The 23,552-nt window shown below is 36.8% G+C and overlaps 1 protein-coding gene across 1 annotated transcript in view; it reads left to right on the top strand.

Moving 5' to 3' along the window:
* LOC115516367 overlaps window positions 1-20,331 on the top strand; it is a 42,108-nt gene extending 21,777 nt beyond the window's left edge. The window contains exons 3-8 of the mRNA XM_030318938.1: window positions 1,102-1,240; window positions 4,781-4,902; window positions 6,590-6,700; window positions 14,333-14,439; window positions 17,859-17,949; window positions 20,190-20,331. Coding sequence (XP_030174798.1) covers window positions 1,102-1,240; window positions 4,781-4,902; window positions 6,590-6,700; window positions 14,333-14,439; window positions 17,859-17,949; window positions 20,190-20,306 — 687 coding nt within the window. The 3' untranslated portion in view covers window positions 20,307-20,331. The remainder of the gene's footprint in view (window positions 1-1,101; window positions 1,241-4,780; window positions 4,903-6,589; window positions 6,701-14,332; window positions 14,440-17,858; window positions 17,950-20,189) is intronic.
* The last annotated feature ends 3,221 nt before the right edge of the window (window positions 20,332-23,552 follow it).

Genomic DNA, 23,552 nt, shown 5'->3' with positions numbered 1-23,552 from the left:
GGGTACATATGCTAGGAATATTGTTTCCTAAAGCAAAGCTAATAATAATCCTTCTCCCACTAATCTGAAAACAGCAACTCTCTATGTGGTTTTTCAGCATGCAAATTCCTAAGCAGAAGAACTAAATCCCATAAATTTTTGATAGTGCTGTGCACATTGTGAACACTTAGCAAATCTTAGTAAACATCCAGTCATTCAGAGTGGATTCTCAAAGGTGGAAAGTAGTGAATAGTATAAAAACTGAGAGAGTATTTGTAATATAGTTTGGATGTTATTAATAAGACAGTCCTGTATCAGTGGCATGATATACCAAAATATATGAAACAAGGAAAAAGTATATTCATTGCCTGTAATCATTGACCCATAATCCCTTATTCTGACAAATGATTTTTATCTTCCTTTGTTTCTTTCTGGTCCTTGTGTTATGTTCATACATTTTACACACGTATAACAGATTCATGTATGTGTAGGTATAGATATAATTTTGTAGGTCTCTAAGTAAATAGGTTGATTCTTTATTATAGTTAAGGTAAAAAGAATCAGACATTTTTTCTTTGTAGCCACTTGCTATTATATCATGTTTTGCCAGTATTAATAAAGGGTTATTAATTGTCAGCAAGAAATTTTACTAACATCTTTATTATTTGAAAACTTTGTCTCTGGGCTAAGATTACTTGCTAAGTATTTTGATGGGTAGTCACTGACATGTAGGACTCAGAAGAACATGGTATTAGTTTTAGTTTCAATTCTTTCTTATGGTCGTTTTCTTTGGAGAAATCTGAGTATCAGTTTCTTTGTCTGTAAAATAAACTACTTAGGATGGACAGGATGGTCTCAAAATACTCCTTTAACTCAAATTTTATATATTTCTCATGGCCATGTTTTACATCATTTTGCATCAACTTAAAAGTTTCTAATTGTCTCAGAAATAAAATGAAAGAAGAACAGGGTTGCTCTTCAATAAGTGAAACTTGTCTTTCTGTGCCTTGTTGTTGCTCTCAGATTTTTAGCATATGAACCACTGATGTTTTGCCTTATTTAGCAATAAAAAGAGACTCCTTTGTACTTTGTTTCTTTTGAAGTTCTTCTTCCCTCCACCAGATACAGCAGCAGCCAGAACCCACAGTTCACGTTGATGCATTCCTTTATGATGAAGACTTTATTGATTCATTATGTGAGGAAGGAAAAATGAGCAGAAACTACTGTATGGTGTGTGGCTCACACCAGACTGCACCTTTAGGTAGGCATTCAACTATGCAAACCTGATGATTTTGTGTCTTTTCTTTACATTTCATGAGAATACAAATTCTTTTTTTTTAATTAATTTTATTTTAAGTTTATTTATTTTTGAGAGAGCACTTGCGAGCAGGGGAGGGTCAGAGAGAGAGAGGGAGAGAGAGAATCCCAAGCAGGCTTCACTGTCAGCACAGAGCCTGACGTGGGGCTTGATCCCACCAACTGTGAGACCATGACCTGAGCCGAATCAAGAATCAGACGCTTGATCAACTAAGCCACCCAGTTGCCCAAGTATGCAAACTCTTGACCAAGGCATTCAATGGTTTTTGAAAGAAAAAGGCCAACCTCCAACATAGCCATTAGCAATTATTGAGGTTTAGGGAGGCAAAATAGAAATCTAACCCAGGAAAGTTAGGCCACTTAATGCCTCCAGGGAGGGTCTCTCTGCTTTTCACAGAAGTGACTTTTCAGGTCCAGAAACTAATCAGAAATAACTGAGTACAGGGAAACCAACTTATACTTTCCAAACTTACAAGAAATTCATAGATAAACCATAATGCTAATTCATTTACAATGAGAACTATAACTGCAGGGGGGCTGAAATGTTCTTATAAAAGCATCTACTTGAGAAGTCAGATAGGGGCACCTGGGTGGCTCAGTTGGTTGGGCGTCCGAATTCAGCTAAGGTCATGATATCACAGTTCACGAGTTTCAGCCCCACGTCGGGCTCTGTGCTGACAGCTCAAAGCCTGGAGCCTCCTTCGAGTTCTATGTCTCCCTCTCTCTCTCTGTCTCTTCCTTGCGCTCTCTCTGTCTCTCTCTCTCCCTCAGAAATAAACAAACATTAAAAAAAAAAAAGATAGTAACCAGATATTGTTGGATGGGCATGGATTCAGAGGACAGAGATAGATAATCTTGGGAGCACCTGGGTGTCACAGTTGATTAAGCATTCAACTTCGACTCAGGTCATGATCTCACTGTTCATGAGTTTGAGCCCCTCATGGGGCTCTGTGCTGACAGCTCAGAGCCTGGAGCCTGCTTTGGATTCTGTCTCCCCTTGTGTCTCTCTGCCCCTCCCCCACTCACTCTGTCTGTCTGTCTGTCTGTCTCTCTCTCTCTCTCAAATGTAAATAAACATTTAAAAAAAATTTTAGGGGCACCTGGGTGGCTCAATCGATCAAGTGTCCAACTTCAGCTCAAGTCATGATCTTATGGTTCGTGGGTTCAACCCCTGCATTGGGCTCTGTGCTGACAGCTCAGAGCCTGGACCCTGCTTTGGATTCTGTGTCTCCCTCTCACTCTCTGCCCCTTCCCCACTCACATTCTCTCTCTCTCTCTCTCTCTCTCTCTCTCTCAAAAATAAATAAACATTAAAAAAAACTTTTTTTTTTTTTTAATTTTTTCTTAAAAAGATGAGAAAGAGTTTATTCAGGCCATGATTTGACCTAGTGAAACATCTCCAGTCCATAAGAGAGTACAGCTCTAGTGACAGAAAGTCTCTTGCATCTCTGCCCCTAAGATGCAACACTTATGTCTCAAATGGGAAGCTAGACTAACCCCATGCTACTAATATGCTAACTCTTCTGTTAATATATTCTTTGTTCAAATTGGATATGATCATCTAGGCTGTTGCTTTAGACATGCTATTTCAATCTTCCTGGTCACTTAGATTTAGTTATTGCTTATAGTGGCCTACCCCTCCAGGTAAGTAATCTTGTGTTGATATTACTGATCTCAGATAATATCATTGTCAAAAGTTGACTACTACCAAATTTGTAATGTGCTGCTAATACAAATATATTGTCTCTATATTATAATGGGGAATTAAACTTCCCTGATTTACTTGTTTAAGATTCTATTTTTAGATAGTACTCACAATTTCCATTTGAGATAGTTAAAATTCAAGAATAGAAAAGGACTCAGATAAGAACCATAAAAGGAAAACTAAAAAGTGAATTACAACTATAATACCATATCAGATCTGATTTGCAGAAGTCTAAAGAAGAGATATGTTTGACACATAGAAATTTGAAAATTACAAAGCATTTTGTGGGAAAATAGATGCATTTTCCCATAGAAATCAGGTTGTAAATAGTGACTAGGTGTGCAGGCCAGCCCATATAACTACAGTGAATCTGAAAAAACTATCATCTTGTGGAACTCTCCTTCTATGAAAAGGGGCTTGTCTAGCTGTAAGACACTAATGATGACTCTGTAACCCAAGGCAGAAGCACTAATGTGACAAAGAGGGTAGTGAGGATGAGGATTCTAGGCAGAAAAGGATAGTAGTGGTCAAACGCTTTATTTCCTTCCAAGGATTAGCCTGCCTGCTTCCCATTTTCTTTGCCACCATCTATTACTTACAGCCAAAGTATCTCCCCTTCCTACCATTATATTATGTAGAACATAATATAGCAAGTCTTTAAAAAATATACTTAGGCTCTTCCAGATACTTGATTACACAAACAATGGAGTGAGATGAGCTAGGAGGCTTGTAACAGTTAAAAAATTGTAGCAATTAAACTCAGAAATAAAAATAATTTATGGGAATATCTTCGCCTCCCCTCATACCAGCCTCCTCCTGCACTCCAGAACACATTTTAGGTCGGTCAGGGCTGCCACACTGCATAACTCCAGAGATGGTCATTCATTTGATAGTGTGTGTTCTATGCAGTAGTGTGTGGCTGTTCTGTGGTTGCTCTGGGATGAGGGGAGAAAGCCAGATGGTATGGGAGTTAGGAAGCATCCCACAGAATAAGAGTCCTAAGGAAAAGAAGGGAAAAACCAAGGACAAGGAAGTGAGGGGCACAGGGATAGGGACAGGTTGCTAAGTAGCTGTTCCCTAAATGTCAGAGACTTCATGTTTATTCTTCTCTAATACAGCTCAGAGTGAATGAGTACAAAATTATCACATTAATTTTTTCTAAATAACCTCTGAATGGCCTTTGTTGATGAAGAGAAAAACATGCAATATGCTTTATAGGGGCACCTGGGTGGCTCAATCTATTGGGCATCCAACTTCAGCTCAGGTCATAATCTCAGCATTTGTGGGTTCGCACCCCACGTCGGGCTCTGTGCTGACAGCTCAGAGCCTGCAGCCTGCTTCAGATTCTGTGTCTCCATCTCTCTCTGCCCCTCCCTCCCTCCTTCTCTCTCTCTCTCTCTCTCTCTCTCTCTCTCTCTCTCTCTCAAAAATAAACATTTTAAAAAATTACAAAAGAGGGGTGCCTGGGTGGTTCAGTCGGTTAAGCGTCCAACTTTGGCTCAGGTCATGATCTCACAGTTCGTGAGTTCAAGCCCCTCATCAGGCTTTGTGCTGACAGCTCAGAGCCTGGAGCCTGCTTCGAATTCTGTGTCTCCCTCTCTGCTCTTCCCCTGCTCATGCTTTGTCTCTCTCTCCCCTTCAAAAATAATTAAAACATTAAAAAATAACAGTAAAAAAAAGAAATACGCTTTATAAATATGGTTAAAAGAATTAGAAATACAGAAGAGAATGTTTAATACCCAAGTACAATTTGATGTTTATTCTGTTCTAATTCTCCAGGATTTATTTCTCATTCCTTCTCCCTCATGGAATTGAAGTTCATTTATCATCATGTCCTCCCTGATCTGTCGGGAAAGGTCTTGGTTGACGTTGGCTCCAGGCTTGGCACAGTCCTTTATGGGGTAAAGTCCAGCTTGTGGACACACTCAACATTTGGAAAATACTTTCTTCTCCTGCTAGCAACAATTTTGCCTGCCACCATCCAAGGTGACAGCTTGGCTTTATTTATTAGAGTAACAGAATAATAAGGTTAAAATAATATACTGGACTTGGAATTTCAAAGGCCAGCTCTCTGATATCCTTTACTAGTTTGTCTCTGTGACACAAATGAAGGAATAGCAACAAAACAGAAGCAGGTGACCCTCATAACACTTTGCTGTTTTGCCCATCACTACTGATGGACTGAGGTTTGGTAAGAGCTTTTATTAAAACTTTTATAAAATTTACCTAACCTAGGAAATTGCATATGGCCGTAACCAAGTCACTTAACACCCTGGCTTCAAGCTCCTCACCTGTAAATAAGCTAACTAAATGATATCGAAGGACACATCTTGCTCCAATTTTCTGTGGTTCAAGTTTGAACGGAGACATTTGTTTCTGAAGTATCACTTCAAGGTGGCTTTTTAAAAAAAATTCAAATCACGAGTATTTCTAATGTTCTTAAATGGTTTTATCAAAAAACTTAAATGTGGTTTCTGTTTGTCATTAGCAGACTTGTTAAAACATGTGGCCAACAGCAGTAGAGACTCATACCAGAAACAGGCACCATCAGTTCCCAGCTGCTCTAATCAGAAAGTTAACTCTTTAGTGCTTAGTTTATGTTTTAGTGTTAAGACTTACATTCTATAATTAGCAATGATATCTGTAGTAGAAAATACAGATCGTCAGATGGTTTTGTTTGGAGAACATTAGAGATTATGATTGTTTACCATATTTGCTCCACTCTTGTCCATTTTCTGATTTGTTGGAAGAGTATATAGCTGAAAGAAATCTGGCTGTGCAGGTATGTGGCAGCGTTAATAAATTTAAACATATTGTCATTTTTCTCCATATTAATATAGTTAACGATTCAACAGAAATTTTTGAATAGCTACATATGTTCTGTTGAACATATTGTAAAAATCCATCATGAGCTGTGAATACAAATCTGGTTTATACATGGGTGTTAGTTGATGTAAAATGATATTCAGAATATGATTTGCCTTTCCTTCCATATTATTTTTTTTGTAATTGCGACCAAAAATGGATACGTTATAATATCTAGTCCGTTCTTGATTGTTCTTGTTGACTGATTGGTCAATTATCTTTGGCAGATTGCAGACACCAGACTGACTTCCCTAAGCCCAACAGGACACATCTCCAGCCACCTTCCTCTAGTGTCAGACTGTGCATGATTTTCCATTATATTCCCCATGGGTTAACTCCTTTCTTGATTTCCCCTGATAAAACTTTCCAAGAAATTACAGAAATAGGGTATTAAACAGAGAATCTGTATGTGATCACTTTTCTTACTTCCAACTTTGTTGAATGCACGGTTTTATCAGGAAAAGTAAGAAGAGATCAATCTTTCAAAACATGATTGCTTTTAAATAATAGAAATTAATAAACTACAATCAAGGTCTTGATCAGTAAGAGTCTTTAAGTTCTTGAAGTTGTAAGTTTTACATACACTACAAGTTATTATTTATCTTTCATTTTATTTTTACTTTATTGAATTCCATTTTTTTTAAGTTTGATTTTTTAAATTTTAGGTAGAAATGAACTCACAGTTAATTCATTTGCATCACAGTGTGTCTTCATCTTTTTCAGGGTTATCTTTACAGTTCAGCATTGCAACTATATGGAGTAGAATTGAATGGAGATTTTTGCCAGTTGCAGGAAATGGTTATTAAAAAATACCAGTTCACTGACAGAATAAAGGTACCCTTTTATTTATTTATTTGTTTATTTATTTATTTATTTATTTATTTATGTATGAGGGACAGTCGACACAAAGTGTTACATTAGTTTCAGGTGTACAACATGGTGGTTGACAAGTCTGTACATTATTCTGTGCTCACCATGAGCATAGGTACCATCTGTCCCCACACAGCACTATTACAGTACCATTGACTGTGTTTCCTAAGCTGTATTAAAGGTACCCTTTTAAATATACGTTCTGTTATAGGGGCGCCTGGGTGGTTCAGTCAGTTAAGCATCTGACTTCGGCTTAGGTCATGATCTCGCGGTCTGTGAGTTCAAGCCCCGCATCGGGCTCTGTGCTGACAGCTTAGAGCCCGGAGCCTGCTTCAGATTCTGTGTGTGTGTCTCTCTCTCTTTGCACTTCCCCTGCTCGCTCTCTCTCTCTCTCTCTCAAAAATAAATAAACATTAAAAATTAAATATATATATGTATATTTCTGTTGTCTATCTTATACCATAATTTAGCCAAGTTTCTTCTGAATTGGAGTTAGAAAATCTTTTTGAATGTATTCTTGGTTGCTGTTGTGTAGAAATAGGTGGAGTTGACTTAATATTTTAAAACATTAATAAAGATGAATGAAATTATAATTATCTTCCACTCCTATTTCTCTTCCTCCCCAGTGTTATTAGAAAGTGGAATTTTTTTTCTTAATCTCTTTCATCTCCACTTTAGTACAGTTTTGGTAGCATTTTTGAACCTTGAGATGTTGGTCAGAAGTGTATTTAATTAAATTCTCACGTTGAAAGTAAGCAAAAAAATTAATGCTCTCAGTTCTTTATCTTCTTTTTCTAAGCTTTCAGGAGGCTTTGTGGATGCCACAGAATGGTGGTTCAAGGGGAATGATGCCCTGGGTTGGACTACAACAGAAATTTTCTCTTTTTCTGTATGTAAGGGCAAAAATAACCAAAAGGGGGAAAGGAAGTTTTTTGCTTAATGCAGTAATTCTTACCCTTTGAGTGACAATCTTATACTTCTAGTGGCAACGCAGGGAAATATTGAGCATCGAAGGCTCTCTGGTGTTAAGGGCAATCTGATGTTGAAAGACGTCTCAGTACAATTGAGGTCAGGTCTTCCCCTTTCTTACTGAAGGAAATTTTTTCATGGTCTTCCTCCTTCCAAACTTTCTTTTTTCTCTCTCTCTCTGTCTCTTTCTCATCTTAGAAATAGACAAATGTGGGGCGCCTGGGTGGCGCAGTCGGCTAAGCGTCCGACTTCAGCCAGGTCACGATCTCGCGGTCCGTGAGTTCGAGCCCCGCATCGGGCTCTGGGCTGATGGCTCAGAGCCTGGAGCCTGTTTCCGATTCTGTGTCTCCCTCTCTCTCTGCCCCTCCCCCGTTCATGCTCTCTCTCTCTGTCCCAAAAATAAATAAACGTTGAAAAAAAAAAATTAAAAAAAAAAAAAAAAAAGAAATAGACAAATGATTAAAGTAAATTTATTGTCCAGTAAAAAAAATTCATGGGTTGTTCTCACTATCCCATATTTAGTGAACGAAAACACATTGCTCTTGGATAATAAGAATCACACTGTTAGTTAACAGTAGTGTCGATTTAATTGGAAATTGAGATTTAAAAATTAGGACCTCTGGAGCACCTGGGTGGCTTAGTTGGTTAAGCGTCTGACGTCAGTTCAGGTCGTGATCTCATGGTTTATGAGTTCGAACCCCACATTGGGCTCTCTGCTGTCAGCAGAGGCTGCTTGGGATCCTCTGCACCCTTTTCTCTCTGCCCCTCCCCCATTCACGTGCTCATTCTCTGTCAAAAATAAACATTAAAAAAAATTTTTTTAATAAGAAATAAAAATCAGGACCTCTGAGAATCATAGTTTATAAATGGACAACCAAATACTTTATTATTTTTTTTTTTAAAGAAGATGATAAAGTTATATAAAACATTTACGGGGTGCCCAAGTGGCTCAGTTGGTTAAGTTTCTGACTTGATTTCAGCTCAGGTCATGATTTCAGTTTGTGAGGTTGAGGCCCAAATGGGGTGCTGTGCTGACCTCACAGAGCCTGCTTGGGATTCTCTCTCTCCCTGTCTCTCTCTGCCCCTCCCCTGCTCATGTGCATGCTCTCCCTCTCTCTAAATAAATGAACTTTAAAAAAAAAAAGCATTTATTTACATTTTAAAAGATTTTTACCCCTTACTTTTCAAAGGAGTATATGTGGATGCATGCCCATCCCACATACTTTCCCAGCTTATGGCTTCGGTGGCTATTAGTAACCCAATGGCAGAAAGCTGTTTTTATACCATTTTATTGGCAACCTTCACAGTTTCCTTCCTTGATGCTAAAGATAATTGTTGTGTTTGAGAGGCCCTAAGACCAACAGAAAGGAATTGTAGGACTATTTTTTATAGTATCTGTTGAAACCCATCCACCCTTTAAGGCTCAGTCTCTGTGTTTTGTTTTGTTGTAGTTTGTGTTTGGTCTTTTTTGACAGGACTTTCCTCAGAAGTCTAAGAATCCTTGGTTGTCTGTTCATACTTGAAAGTGAGAAACAAAAAGGCTGGTTGAATTTCTCAGCACTTAGGTGGGGATTCTGAGCACTGTGGGCTTCACTGTTGAGTGATCTTGTTTGGGTAGTTAATTAGTTGGAGAATATCTGATAAAGTAGCTTAAGATCTTTCCTCTTGGGCTGGTCTGATTGCCCGGAGAAAACCTTTCCAGTCTCCTTACTAAATGGCAAACAACATCCTGGGGACTGAGGGATAGAGGAAAAGAATTGAGACGTGAGGGATTCACAGCATCCTGTCTGCGTTATTTCCTTACTTCCCTTGTTTTCAGTACATTAGCCTTTCTTTCAGCTAGTCCTGATATCCCCTGACCCAGACACCTTTGCATTTTATCCTTTGCAGAGAATAAACCTCTGTTGCTGGGGCAGGGCAGAGGTGTATAGGGGTCTGGGTGCTTCTAAAACTGACTTTCAACCAAATTACCTTATTTTTAGCATTTGTCTATACTTCTTCACCCAGAAATGCCCAGTACCACCAAATATAAGCCTTTTTAAGATTCTGTAGTATAAATCAAGGCTGGATCTTTGCTTTCTATATGTCTAGAAATATATAGAATATATGTATATTATAGATATATATGTGCTTATATATAGATACATATTTTTATTCTATATAAAATTATAGATATATGTATAGAATTATGTATATAACTAAATAAGTAGAATTATAGATATGTATAGAATATTTAGAATTATAGATACATAATCTACTTAGAAATCAGATTTTTCTGGTCCTAAATTCCTTATTAGTTCCTCTTTTTTTCCTAACATACTAATTTTTTTTAGATTTTATTTTAAGTAATCTCTACACCCAACATGGGGCTCGAACTTACAACCCTGAGATCAAGAGTCTCATGTTCTACCAACTGAGCCGGCCAAAGCACCCCCTTAACTTGTAAATTTTATGTCTGTTGTTTGCTTTCCTATTCTCTTCATCCTTATAGGTATACATCTTCTTTTCTAAAAACCCTATTTTTTTATTATAATGGGGTTTCAGGAAAGTACTAGAGTACATGCCATGTGTCTTACGTACTTTATGAAAAGACCCATTGATTTAAATTCTTCCCTTTCTTTTAGGCTAAAGGTGAATTTTCCTTTATTCATATCTTGCTTATTCCTTTGATGGGATTTAGAGTTACCAGCATAGCTGTTTCATCCCATTACTAGATTATAAAGTATTTGAGTATAGATAGTGTATCTCATTCATCATATCTCCTTGCATAGCATCTTATTTATAGGAGGTGTCCATTAAAAATTGGTTAAATTGATTTTGGTTGCCTTGTGGCCTTTGCCTTGTTAGCATTCCAGTTTGTCCAGAGCCATTTTGAGGGGTTGCCCTGGGACCTCTATTGGTTGCCATAATTAATTGATCCACCATATTTTTTTACCCTGTCTGTGGGATGAGGTGTGAGAGAGTGAACAGAGATAGGAAAGAAAAAGAGGAAACTATATGAGAGCTATACTATATCCATAGGTTAATTTGCATACCTATTTCATATCTCAGCAACATGTTTAGAAAGTTTAAAGTGAGGGGAGCTTGGGTGGCTCGGTCAGTTGAGTGTCAGACTTTGGCTCTGGTCATGATCTCACAGTTCGTGGGTTCGAGCCCCACATCGGGCTCTGTGCTGACAGCTCAGAGCCTAGAGCCTGTTTCAAATTCTGTACCTCCCTCTCTCTTGCCCTTCCCCCACTCTTGTTCTGTCTCTCAGAAATAAACTTTAAAAAAAATTTTTTTTTAAAGAAATTTTGAAGTGAGTGTTTTCTAAGTGTGTTCAGGAACAACATGTCAAAGGTGTGGTTCAGAGACTACAGACCCACTTAATTTAAACTATTTTAGTATTTTTACTACTTAAAGAATAAAATATGTTAAGAATCAAGGGTGCCTGGGTGACTCAGATGATTAAGCATCTGAATTGATTTTGGCTTAGGTCGGGATTTCACAGTTCAGTTGGGCATCTGACTTCGGCTCAGGTCATGATCTCTCGGTTAATGGGTTTGAGCCTTGTGTCAGGCTCTGTACTAACAACACGGAGCCTGCTTGGGATTCTCTCTCCCTCTCTCTGCCCCTCCCCTGCTCATGCTCGCTCCAAATAAATAAATAAATAAATAAATAAATAAATAAAACTTAAAAATAAATTTTTTTTAATATGTTATGAATCAGACTCTACAACATTCTGAACACTATTTATTTGTAAGACCAAAGAAATCATATGATACAAAATAGCTTAACTTTTTCTCTTCTTTTTAAAATGAAAAGAGGTTTGTTCTGGGGCATCTGGGTGGCTCAGTTGGTTAAGCCTCCAACTTTAACTCGGGTCATGATCTCACAGTTCGTGAGTTCAAGCCCTGAGACGGGCTCTGTGCTGACAGCCTGGAGCCCACTTCCAGTTCTGTGTCTCCCTCTCTATCTGCCCCTTCACTGATCACACTCTGTCTCTCTCTCTCTCCAAAATAAATAAACATTAAAAAAATTTGTTTAAAGAAAAGAGGTTTGTTTTGCTCTTCAGAAAATAGATGTTTTCTCTTGTTATCTTGCCTGTGCTCTGTAAGATTTGTTGATTCTGGTCTAGGTTAATTTTTTGAGGTATATAGTTTTTATTTTTTATTATTAAGTTTTTTGTTCTAATTCCAGTATAGTTAACATACAGTGTTATATTAGTTTCAGGTGTACAATATAATAATTCAACAATTCTATACATTACTCTGTGCTCATCATGATAAGTGTATTCTTTAATCCCCATCACCTATTTCACCCATCCTCCCACCCACCTCCCCTCTGCTGACCATCAGTTTGTTCTGTAAGGTTAAGATTCCGTTTTTTGTCTCTCTCTTTTTTCCCTTTGTTTTCATAAATTCCACACTTGAGTGAAATCATATGGTATTTGTGCTTCTCTGACTTATTTCACTTAGCATTATACTCTCTAGCTCCATCCATGTTACTGCAAATGACAAATTTCATTCTTGTTTATGACTGACTAATATTCCATTGTGTGTGTGTATATGTATATATATATATGTGTGTGTATATATATATATATATATATATATATATATATACACATATACCACCCCCTCTTTATCCATTCATCTGTTGGTGGACACTGGGACTGCTGCCATAATTTGGGTATTGTAAAGAATGCTGCAGTAAACATAGGGGTGCATGTGTCCCTTTGAATTAGTGCTTTTATATGTTTTCAGTAACTACCCAGTACTGCGAGTAATGGGTCATACAGTAGTCCTATTTTTACCTTTTTGAGGAACCTCCATACTGTCTTCCACAGTGGCTGCCTCAGTTTGCATTCCCACCAGTAGTGCATGAACGTTTCTTTTTCTCTATATCCTTGCCAACATTTGTTGTTTCTTGTGTTTTTTTTTTAGTCATTCTGACAGATGTGAAGTGATATCTCATTGTAATTCTGATTTACGTTTCCGTGATGATGAGTAATGTTGAGCATCTTTTCATGTGTCTGTTGGCCATCTATACGTCTTCTTTGGAGAAATGTCTCTTCATGTCTTCTGCCCATTTAATTGGATTATTTGTTTTTTTGGTGTTGAGTCTTATATGTTCTTTATAGATTTTGGATGCTAACCCTTTATCAGATATGTCATTTGCAAATATCGTTTCCCATTCAGGAGTTTGTCATTTAGTTTTGTTGATTGTTTCCTTTGCTATACAGAAGCTTTTCATTTTGATATAGTCCCAATAGTTTATTTTTGCTTTTGTTTCCCTTGCCTTGGGAGATCTATCTAGAAAGATGTTGCTATAGCCAGTGGCAGAGAAATTATTATTCAGAAAATAGATGTTTTTATTTTATTTATTTATTCGAGCCTGACGCGGGGCTCGAACTCACGGACCGCGAGATCGTGACCTGGCTGAAGTCAGAGGCTTAACCGACTGCGCCACCCAGGCGCCCCCAGAACCATACTCTTTTGATCACTCCAACTTTGTAATACAACTTGAAGTCTAGAATTGTGTTATCTCCAGTTTTGTTTTTCTTTTTCAAGTTTGCTTTGGCCATTTAGGATCCTTTGTGATTCGATACAAAATTTAGGATTGTTTGTTCTAGTTCTGTGAAAATTGCTGTTGGTGTTTTGATAGGGATTCCATTAAGTCTTGTTTTGAGTAGTATAGATATTTTAACAATATTTGTTCTTCCAGCCCATGAACATGAAATGTCTTTCCATTTCTTTGTGTCATCTTGAATTTCTTTCATCAGTGTTTGTTTTCAAAGTACAGGTCTTTAACCTCCTTGAATAAATTTATTCCTAGGTATTCTGTTGTTTGGGGTATGAGGCATATAGTTAAAAAAAAATTTTTTTTTAATTTTTTTTTTAGTGTTGATTTATTTTTGTGAGAGAGAAACAGAGTGCAAGCAGGGGAGGAGCAGAGAAGGGGGAGACACAGAATCTGAAGCAGGCTTCAGGCTCTGAGCTGTCAGCACAGAACCTGAGCCGAAGTCGGACACCCAACTGACTGAGCCACCCAGGTGCCCCTAGGCGTATAGTTTTTAAATAAATTATCTTGTTAGCTTTTTTAGATAAATAATATATCAAGTAAATTTTAGATGAAAAGTTAGACAAAGCCAATAAGCATATTAACATTTTACAATGTATCAATTACTTTTATTGTTTTTATATGATCCCATTTGATTCTGTGAATCATAGTAGATATATTCCAATTTATTTATGAGGATACTGACTGCCTAAGTATACAAACTCCATTGATGATGGAGCCAGAATTTGACCCTAGGGCCTTTGACTCTTAACAATTAATGATATAATCATAGTGAGAAAAAGCTCTGAACTGGAGATTAAAAGACTATAATTATATGAATAAATTTTATATATGTATATATGTATAAATAAATCCATCTGAAACAAATTTTCACAAGTTTATGGTTTTCATTAGATATCAAGTATCTCCCCTAGACAGTACTATTAAATATACTGTTCTTTCTCCCATTTTAAGTAGGTTAACTTCTCATATTGCCTCAACAACATCATTGAACCAATAAATATTTCTTCTTTGGTTATATGATACGGTATCTTTGTTTTCTTAAATGAACTCATTCTTCTTTAGGTGCTTCATGCAGACATCTGTACCCAAGGTTCACTTCTGCAAAATGCTGATGTTATTATAATGAATAACGTCTTCGAATATTTTCTTGATGAGGCAGAACAGGCCAGGTATGTTATTTATTCAAGCAAGAATCTGTTAAACTATATTCAGCAAAGTATGAAAAGGGGTTAGTGGGGCGCTTGGCTGGCTCAGTCAGTCAGGCAACTCTTAATGTTTGGGTTATGAGTTCAAGCCCTACACTGGGTGTAGAGATTACTTAAATAAATGCATATTTTTTTTAAAAAAATAAAGGATTGATAAAGTAGAAATACTTTCATATTAAACTATTTTTTAAAACAACCTCAACAAGATTATATTAACAAGGAAATGCATTATGTATAAAATAAAAATAAACTTTGATTGTCTAACTTTGTAGAATATCACATCTAATTTGCAGGGGGGAGGGTATATATAAAATTATATCATGACTCAAGCACCTGCTTAGCAATCACGGATGCAATAAAATATCTATTCCCAGTGGGCGTTTATACTTACTCTTTTCTGTTTTATTTTCTTTGAAAAAACATCTCATGTGCTATTCTATCACAAAATGATGGGAATTAATTTTTGTGAGTATAAAGCAAGATATAAGAATATTCACCAAAATAGTGCTTAATTATCAAACTAAAAATATTTTTAAGGTGGTAATAGTTGGTTCCTAGTTGGTTCCACTCTTCAGGTAATGGAAAAATCAGCAAATCTGTTACCACTTTTTTGACTTCTCTGCCACAGTTTGATGTTTTTTGATCCATCAGGACCAGTAGGTTCCTCTAATTGGAAAATTCCTATGGTCCATAGTCTGAGACACTGATTTTTCTGGCTAGTTAGGATTGCTGGCTTTTTATTTATCATAATGGCATATGTGTACTCTAGATGCAGGAAAGCTCCTTTCCATATGTATGAAAGGGAATTACACAAATGTTTGGATTAGTATATCAATAAGGTTTCTACTGCAGAGAAATAAAAAGGCATATAGTTACAGACCATAAATAGTTATTACTAAGTGGACTCTCAAATGGCTAAACCTCTTCATCCTGCCACCCTTTTACCTTTTACCTTCACCTTGCCCCCAACTTTCTCCCTCTCTCTCTCTCTCTCTCTCTCTCTCTCTCACACACACACACACACACACACACACACACAAATACATATATCCAGAGGGTTGATGGGGGGTGGGAGGGAGGGGAAAATGGGTGACGGGCATTGAGGAGGGCACCTGTTGGGATGAGCACTGGGAGCACTGGGTGTTGTATAGAAACCAATTTGACAATAAATTTCATATTAAAAAATATATACATATATCCATACCCATTACTAGTAGGTTAAGGTCACTATGAAATTAACAATTTAAATATTTTAAAAAGAAACTAGTTCAGGGGCGCCTGGGTGGCTCAATGATTAAGCATCCTACTCTTGATTTCAGCTCAGGTTATGATCTCATGGTTCGTGGGATCGTCAGGCTCCGTGCCAGTTGTGGAGCCTGCTTGGGATTCTCTCTCTCCCTCTCTATCTGCCCCTCCCCTGTTCACATTCTCCTCTTCCAAAATAAATAAGTAAACATTAAAAAAAGAAAGAAAGAAACTAGTTCAACAGAAAGCTGATCATACAGTCAAAGCTCAGCCACAATGAGTGACAATTTTTGGTCACAGGCTAAAGACCAGAAACACAACATGAGCAAAGTTGTTTTAATAATGGTGCTTTCTTTAAACTTAATTTCCAGTGGACAAAGTATGATTAGCTCTTTACCTTTTTAAGTTAATGACCAGTAGCCAAAACATTACATAATTGTTGGAGAATGAAATATTAACCAGGTTTATGTTGTACAAGAAGTTAAAAGAGAAAAACACCTTAAAATCTTTGGAGATTCATTGTAGAAAGATTTAGACTACTGAAGACTGGTGAAAGCTACTGGTGAACTTGATATTGGAAATACTGCTGAATGTTTGGGCTGTTTTAAAAGCTTTCTTGGTACATTCAGTCACAAACTCTCATTGTTCAGTGAATAGGTTTTGGCCACATATGTTGGTTCGGTCATTTCTCTTAAATTAGTCTAGTGCAATGAAGTCTAAATATATGCAAGTTATAGTCATGAATGACAGTATATAAGAGAATGTTTAGAACACATAGTAAAGTATTCTGACATTGGAATCATTCTGAAGAAACTGATCATTTAGCTGTATTAATTCTGTATTGTACTAAGTGAAAAGGAACAGATGGCATTACATACAGCCTCCAAAGACTTGTAGTCTTAATTAGAATCTGGGACAAGTGGGATGATATTGCTATAGGAGTTAGTATATAAGAGAAAACAGAAATATATCATAATAATAGAAAATGTATACTCAGGAAAGTCTGAGTCTTCAGAATAAGTTAGATCTCATTGCAGGGTAACACCCCAGATTTGTAGAGTAATTGTTAGTTTCAAAGGTGCCTCAATGCATTTTTTTGTTAGGTAAAACAGATACAACTCCTACAGTGACAGCTTACCAGTATTTTGAGAGCCATGACCAACCGTGCCAATTTACTCAGCTTCTTCATTCTTATTAAATAAACTTGTAAAATACATCATTTTTAAGGCACCACATCAAAACAATAGCTCTAACCCAAGCACAGGGACTGTTACCAAGCACTGCTACATGATTTTAGATCTAGCCTAAGAAAAAAGAACATTTGTATCATTTTGCCTAATAAACTCCAGAATTCTAAACCTAATAAATTGTTGTAACTAAAATAAATACAAATGACACTGCTGCCCACGTGCCTGTTGCAAGGGATGCCCATCCCTGCTTTGCTAACCATCACTCCCCAGTAGCGGGGTGCACTGTCGAGACTCGTGTACGTGAGAATCCAGTTCATGTCTGCATTAAAGTGAGTCAGAACTGCTCAGGTGTTGCCCTCTGGCACATACATATGTACATGGTATTTCGTCGTGCTTTCAACCAGGCTGGCCCCACTAAACCATATTGTCCAGAAGTCTTTCCATTAAATATTTTTGACAACCAAATAAAGTATGATTTCACTCTTGATGTTATTTTTAAAAATGTAATCTACATATTCTGCTTTATTGTTAGCTTTTTCTTGGTTTCTGGCTTCTGTGGCCTTTCTCTACGTCCCTTCTCCCCTCTCTGCCTCTCCCCAGCCCTTTTCCATCCGCAGATCCAGTTTTGACACACTTCATCAAGAGTTTAAGGGGCGTTAACTGCTGATCCACCTTTACCTTGTGTATTGGTCCTGAGAACTGAGTTTTTGCCTTACAGTACCTGGTAGTAACACAAATCCCCATCTTGCTAAATCTCTTCAATACTGAACTGAAAAATTTCCCAATTTCTAATTTGCTGCTACAATCCTGTTTCCTGCAGGCAAACACTTTTGCCCACCTGGATTTCTAGGTATTGCTTATGCTGCATTTTCTCTTGTCATTTTCTTTTTTTTTTTATGTGTTCAGTATCTGGTAAAACCTAAAATATAAGTTTTTAATATGTTGCAGAGCCTGGGAATATATCAGCCATAATGTAAGGAAACAAGGATCCTTATTAGTAACAGTACCAAGCCTTGAAGATTCTCTCTCAAGTCTTCAGGTATGTAAGCCTCTTTCCCAGCATTTTTATTGTCAAAACTTTTCTTCTACTTTTTTCTTTTTTTTTTTTTTAAACATTTTTATTTATTTTAGAGAGACAGAGCATGAGCAGGGGAGGGGCGAAAAGAGAGGGAGACACAGAATCCGAAGCAGGCTCCAGGCTCTGAGCTGTCAGCACAGAGCCTAACTCAGGGCTCAGACCCATGAACTCGTGACCTGAGCCGAAGTTGTCCGCTTAACCGACTGAGCCACCCAGGTGCCCCTCTTCTACTTTTTTCTGGTAGCTATTACAGTATTCTGGAAATGCTTTTTCTGGATATAGTGACATATGATTGAAAGAATGCAAAAGCCTATGGCTTAAGAACTGGTTTGTAGTTTTTTCATTGACCTCAAGAGCTCAGAAATTATAATTATCTTGGTATTGATTCCTTTGCTTCTCCACCTGGTTTTTCCAACTGGGGGGTTACAGTTTTAGGTTAACAAATGCTCTTAAATGTTTGTAAGAAGCTTAGAACACCCACATCATAACATTTCCCTTAGAACAAAAGGAACAGAGTTGTTCAAGGCTTCTAGAATAAGATATGTAGATTGGAGGTCCATGTACTCTGTGTAGTTTGGAATCTTATGCAGTCCACTTCTTTGTTCCTCAGATTGTCCGTATAAAATAAGCCCAGAGCACCTGAGTGGCTCAGTAGGTTGAACATACAACTTTGGCTAAAGTCGTGATCTCCTCATGGATTTGAGTCCCATGTCTGGCTTTGTGTTGACAGGGTGGAGGCTGCTCTGGATTCTCTGTCTACCTCTCTCTCTGCCCCTCTCCAACAGGCTTTCTCTCTCTTTCTCAAAAATAAACATTTTTTTGAAAAGGACAGATTTTTAAAAATAAAATAAATAAGGCCCATACTTACTAAGTTTCAACCCAATAAATTGACCTTTATATAAAGATTCATTAGTATTTATAAAGTTCTTAGAGACCCCCAGATGAAAGATACTGTTGTATTTCTCAATAATGGAGTGCTATAGTTTTTTTTTCGTAGCGCTTTCCTTACCTATAAGCACTGCCAAATTTAAGTATCTATTTCTTTCTTAAAAAAAGACTAAACAATCATCAATAATGCTGTAAGAACTTTTTGTTAATCATCTAAATTACAAAAGTAATTCATGTTTGCCATAAAAAGGGAAATAATCCTGAGATATATTAAAAAAAGATGTTAATCTCCCCATTCCCTCCATTTAATTCTTTTCCGGAGAGACCCATCTCATGAGTGGTATAATCCTACCATACTTTTCCATACTTATAAAAATGTGTCTTTTAAATATATGGTCTCCAATTTATTATTTCTATATAGATTTGAAGTAACTTGGTGAATTTTCACTTAACAAAATAGTAATTTTCACGCTAAATATGTAAATCTGTCTAGATAACCACTGGAAATTATTACTTAAGAATACATAAGTATTCATACCTAAATTTATACATAAATTTTTTAATAACTTCATTGCTTTCTTGTTTAATGAATCTTCTTTAACCAGATATATTCATTGGTGTCTCTAGAATTTCTGTGCCATGGAGACTCAAGTTTACAATGCAGAGGAAGGTGGAGGGAGCAGATAAAAGTTATGGGGGGGGGGAGTAGATTAGTCCTTCTCATGCAGTCCCTTAGCACCATCACTGTGTATGTATGAATAGTTTTTTCTGTTCTCTGTGTATTCTCATTGTTCTAGTCTTTTATTGTTTAAACCTAATAATAATTATTAAACTAGTTACATTAAAACAATTATTCTGCATTTTCTTTTTTCTTTCAAGTTCCAAAATCATAGTAAATTAAATCCTGAATCCGCAGACCTGCCATGTAGTACAGCAAAGAATTGTTCATATGAGGGGCACCTGGGTGGCTCAGTCAGTTGAGTGTCTGGCTCTTGGTTTTGGATCAGGTCATGATCTCATGGTTTCATGAGTTCGAGCCCTGCGTCAGTCTCTGTGCTGGCAGCACAGAGCCTGCTTGGGATTCTCTCTGTCTCCCTCTGTGCCCCTCCCCCACTTGCGCTGTCTGTGTCTCTCTCAAAATAAATAAATAAACTTTAAAAATATTGTTCATATAACACTGTGTAAACTTAGTCCTGCTCATTGTAAAAAAAAATCTCTTGTATTCAGTTACTTAGTTCATCATGATTTCTTGAGTTCCAGAGAACAGGATCATTCTGCAGTTTACATGTGTTTTTATAATCTTTCTCTTCCAGATTAATATACAGTTATCTCCCTGGGTTGAAGAGGTACCATTGAACTACGATGTATACCCAGAAAAGCATATTGACAGAGAAGCTCTTGAACAAATTCATTTGTATAAGATTCTGTGACATTAAAATAGTCCTATCTCAGTGTTATGTTTTGTGGTGTATATTACAAATTAATTTTTTAAAAATCTCCCTAATACCCTAACATATGTTCCTGTATTTTCCTTTCTAGTCTTTGTATATATGTTTACATATTTGTAAATAGTTGTATGGGTATATATAAATATACATAGTTGTGTATAGACACATAGTTGTGTCTCTATACAACTTTGATTTCTGTGATAGTTTAATTAAATATCGGAATATTTTTGGTTTTCCCATTTCTTTTATCTTGTTTAAAACATAAATATAGGGGCATCTGGGTTGCTCAGTTGCTTAAATGTCCGACTCTTGATATCAGCTCAGGTCATGATCTGAGGGTCGTGAGATGGAGCCCAACGTTGGGCTCCATGCCGAGGGTGGAGCCTGCTTGGGATTCATTCTCCCTCCCTCTCTCTCTGCCTCCCTCCCTCCCTCCCTTTGCCCCTCTCCCCCTCTTTCTCTCTCTCTCTCAAATAAATAAACAAACAAACCACATAAATATGTCTTTCTTTAGTCACTAACTCTGCATATCAATCCAGATAGGACAAAAAAGATCAGAAGGTGTTTTTATCACAAAAGAAGGGTAGAGGGGAAGAAGGTAGGTTACATTCGATCCCATTTATTAGATCTCTATTCTGTAAGATTCCTTGTATACAACCTTATGTGAAAAGGCTAGCACAAGGACTAAAATAAAAAATAATTAAGATACTTATAGCTGTTATTTGTATGACTGTTTTATACATAATTAAATGTATCGGTTTACTGTAATAGCATATATTTAGGCACTTAAATTTCAAACACAACAAACAATACTAATGTAGCAAATACATAAGATACAAATAGTAATCACACATGAAAAAATAAGTTTATTAGTAACAGTGCATAATTACAGAACGTTTATTGAATTTCACTTGATTGTGTACCTATTCTTTTTAATAGGTTTTTTTTTTTTAATATTTATTTATTTTAGAGAGAGAGACAGAGTATGAGCAGGAGAGGGGCAGAGAGAGAGAGACACAGAATCTCAAGCAGGTTCCAGGCTCTGTGCTGTCAGCACAGAGCCCAACACAGGGCTCAAACCCACGAACCACAAGATCATGACCTGAGCTAAAGTCAGACACTTAACCAACTGAGCCACCCAAGCATACCAATTAGGCACCTTTTCTTAAGAAACTATATTTCTGGGGCACCTGGGTGGCTCAGTCAGTTAAGCATCTGACTCTTGATCTCAGCTCAGGTTACAGTCTTACAATTCTGGGATTGAGCCCCACGTCAGGCTCTGTGCTGGAGCCTGCTTGGAGTTCCCTCTCTGCCCCTCCCCTACTCACACACTCAATCACTCTGTAAGAAAGGAAGGAAGGAAGGAAGGAAGGAAGGAAGGAAGGAAGGAAGGAAGGAAGGAAGGAAGGAAGGAAGGAAGGAAGGGAGAAAAAGAGAAAAGAAGAAAGAAAGGAAGGAAAGAGAAAGAAACTATTTTTCTAAACTCTGATTCCCAATTGTCCTAGTGCTTGTTGAACTTCTAAAGCAAAATTTGCTTGCTCTGGCCCTGGGTATATGCCAGAACTCCCATTCTAGAATGCACTGGGCAGGACAAGAGAGATGACATTAGCAACACATGAAGGGACAAGTCTATTTGTAAATCATTCAGCCCCTAAGGTCTAAAATAAAAATAAATATTCAGCTATCATTAGTAGAATATATTCAAGAGCATAGAATATCAGTGGTTTCCATAGATACATGCATAAAGTTACAGAAAAAATTGACAATTATTTTTTTAAGTTTATTTTTTTTAGTAATCTCTGCACCCAATGTGGGGCTTGAACTCATGAACCCAAGATCAAGAGTTGCCCTACCGATTGAACCAGCCAGATGTCCCAACCATTGTTTAAATACTGTTGTCACTGCAATGATTTTAGTTATGTTAAACTATATATAAACTATTTTAGTTGTGTTAAACTATGGATCTTTAGTTGATGGAATGGAAAAGAAGGTATAAAAATGTATAAAATACAAAATACTGGAAATTATTCTATGTAATATTTATGCCATTAATACAGTTTTTAGTAAATGAGGCAAATATTAGAACTATAGGATATTGAGACATTCTTACACCAGTATTAAAATTCTGTGTGTAAAATTCTTTAATATAGATTTTTATGTATAGACTTTGAAATGTCTGTATGTTTGTCTAGATGTCTCTAGACATATACTGTCATTAAAAAGGCTAGTTTCTCACTTGGGGAAAATTTTTCATCTATGGAATTTTACGCTCCAGTTTGTTACTCCTTGTGTGTCTCACAAGGTTCAGGGGAAAAAGGGTGGTGGAGCTAAGATATTTCTGTATTTCAGCAACCAAATGAAAAAAATCACAAAACATTTTTTCATATTACTAGTGATCAGACTACTAAAAACATTAAGATTACAGTAAATGTCTGAATTATTTAACTCTTTACCTCCTAAAATATGTGACCAATTTGATGAAAGAGTTAAACTGGATAGAAAACAAAATTGTTTTTAGAACTTTTTTCTAAAAAGTTTAGATATAAGGTAAGGACAGATGTTCCTAGTAAAGGGAACAGCATGTGCAGAGGCATAAAGGAGAGTATTTCAGTATGACTAGACCCCAGGGTAGGAAGGATTACATGAGGGCCATGAAATAGATGGATGCCAGACCAGGAAGGGCATGGTATACCAAGCAAAGGAGATCACATTTTATTCTGAGTCAGGGTGAGCCATTACAAGATTTTAAGCAGAGAAAAAAAAAAAGATTTTAAGCAGCATATTGATATGGTCAGAATAAAATTATAGAAGCCACTATGGTGGTCCAGTGAACTGAGTAGGAATGAGCTAAGACATTGTCTCCAAGGATATACAGAAAAGAGTCAAGAGGTATTTAGGAGGTCTCAGCTCTTTGTTACGGAGTACATAAATCCAGAATTGAAGAGGGTTTAAAAATTACATTTATGAAGATACATAAGAAAATCAATGTGGCATTACAGCAAGTTTATTAGGTCAAAAGATAATAGCAAGAAATCTACTGAATGCAACCTTATACTATCAGCATAAAAATAGTTAAATACTAAGTATTTTGGCAAAAAAATGCTCGGAGGCAAAAATTATGACAATAGCTTAAAAAGGAACCTGCCAACACACACACACACACACACACACACACACACACACACCACACACAAAACAAGGATATTAATTAGCATTAAAGAGAAGGAT

This window comes from Lynx canadensis, chromosome B3, assembly GCF_007474595.2.
Source record: "Lynx canadensis isolate LIC74 chromosome B3, mLynCan4.pri.v2, whole genome shotgun sequence".
Lineage (NCBI taxonomy): Eukaryota > Metazoa > Chordata > Mammalia > Carnivora > Felidae > Lynx > Lynx canadensis.
This window is presented reverse-complemented; position numbering and strand designations above follow the sequence as displayed.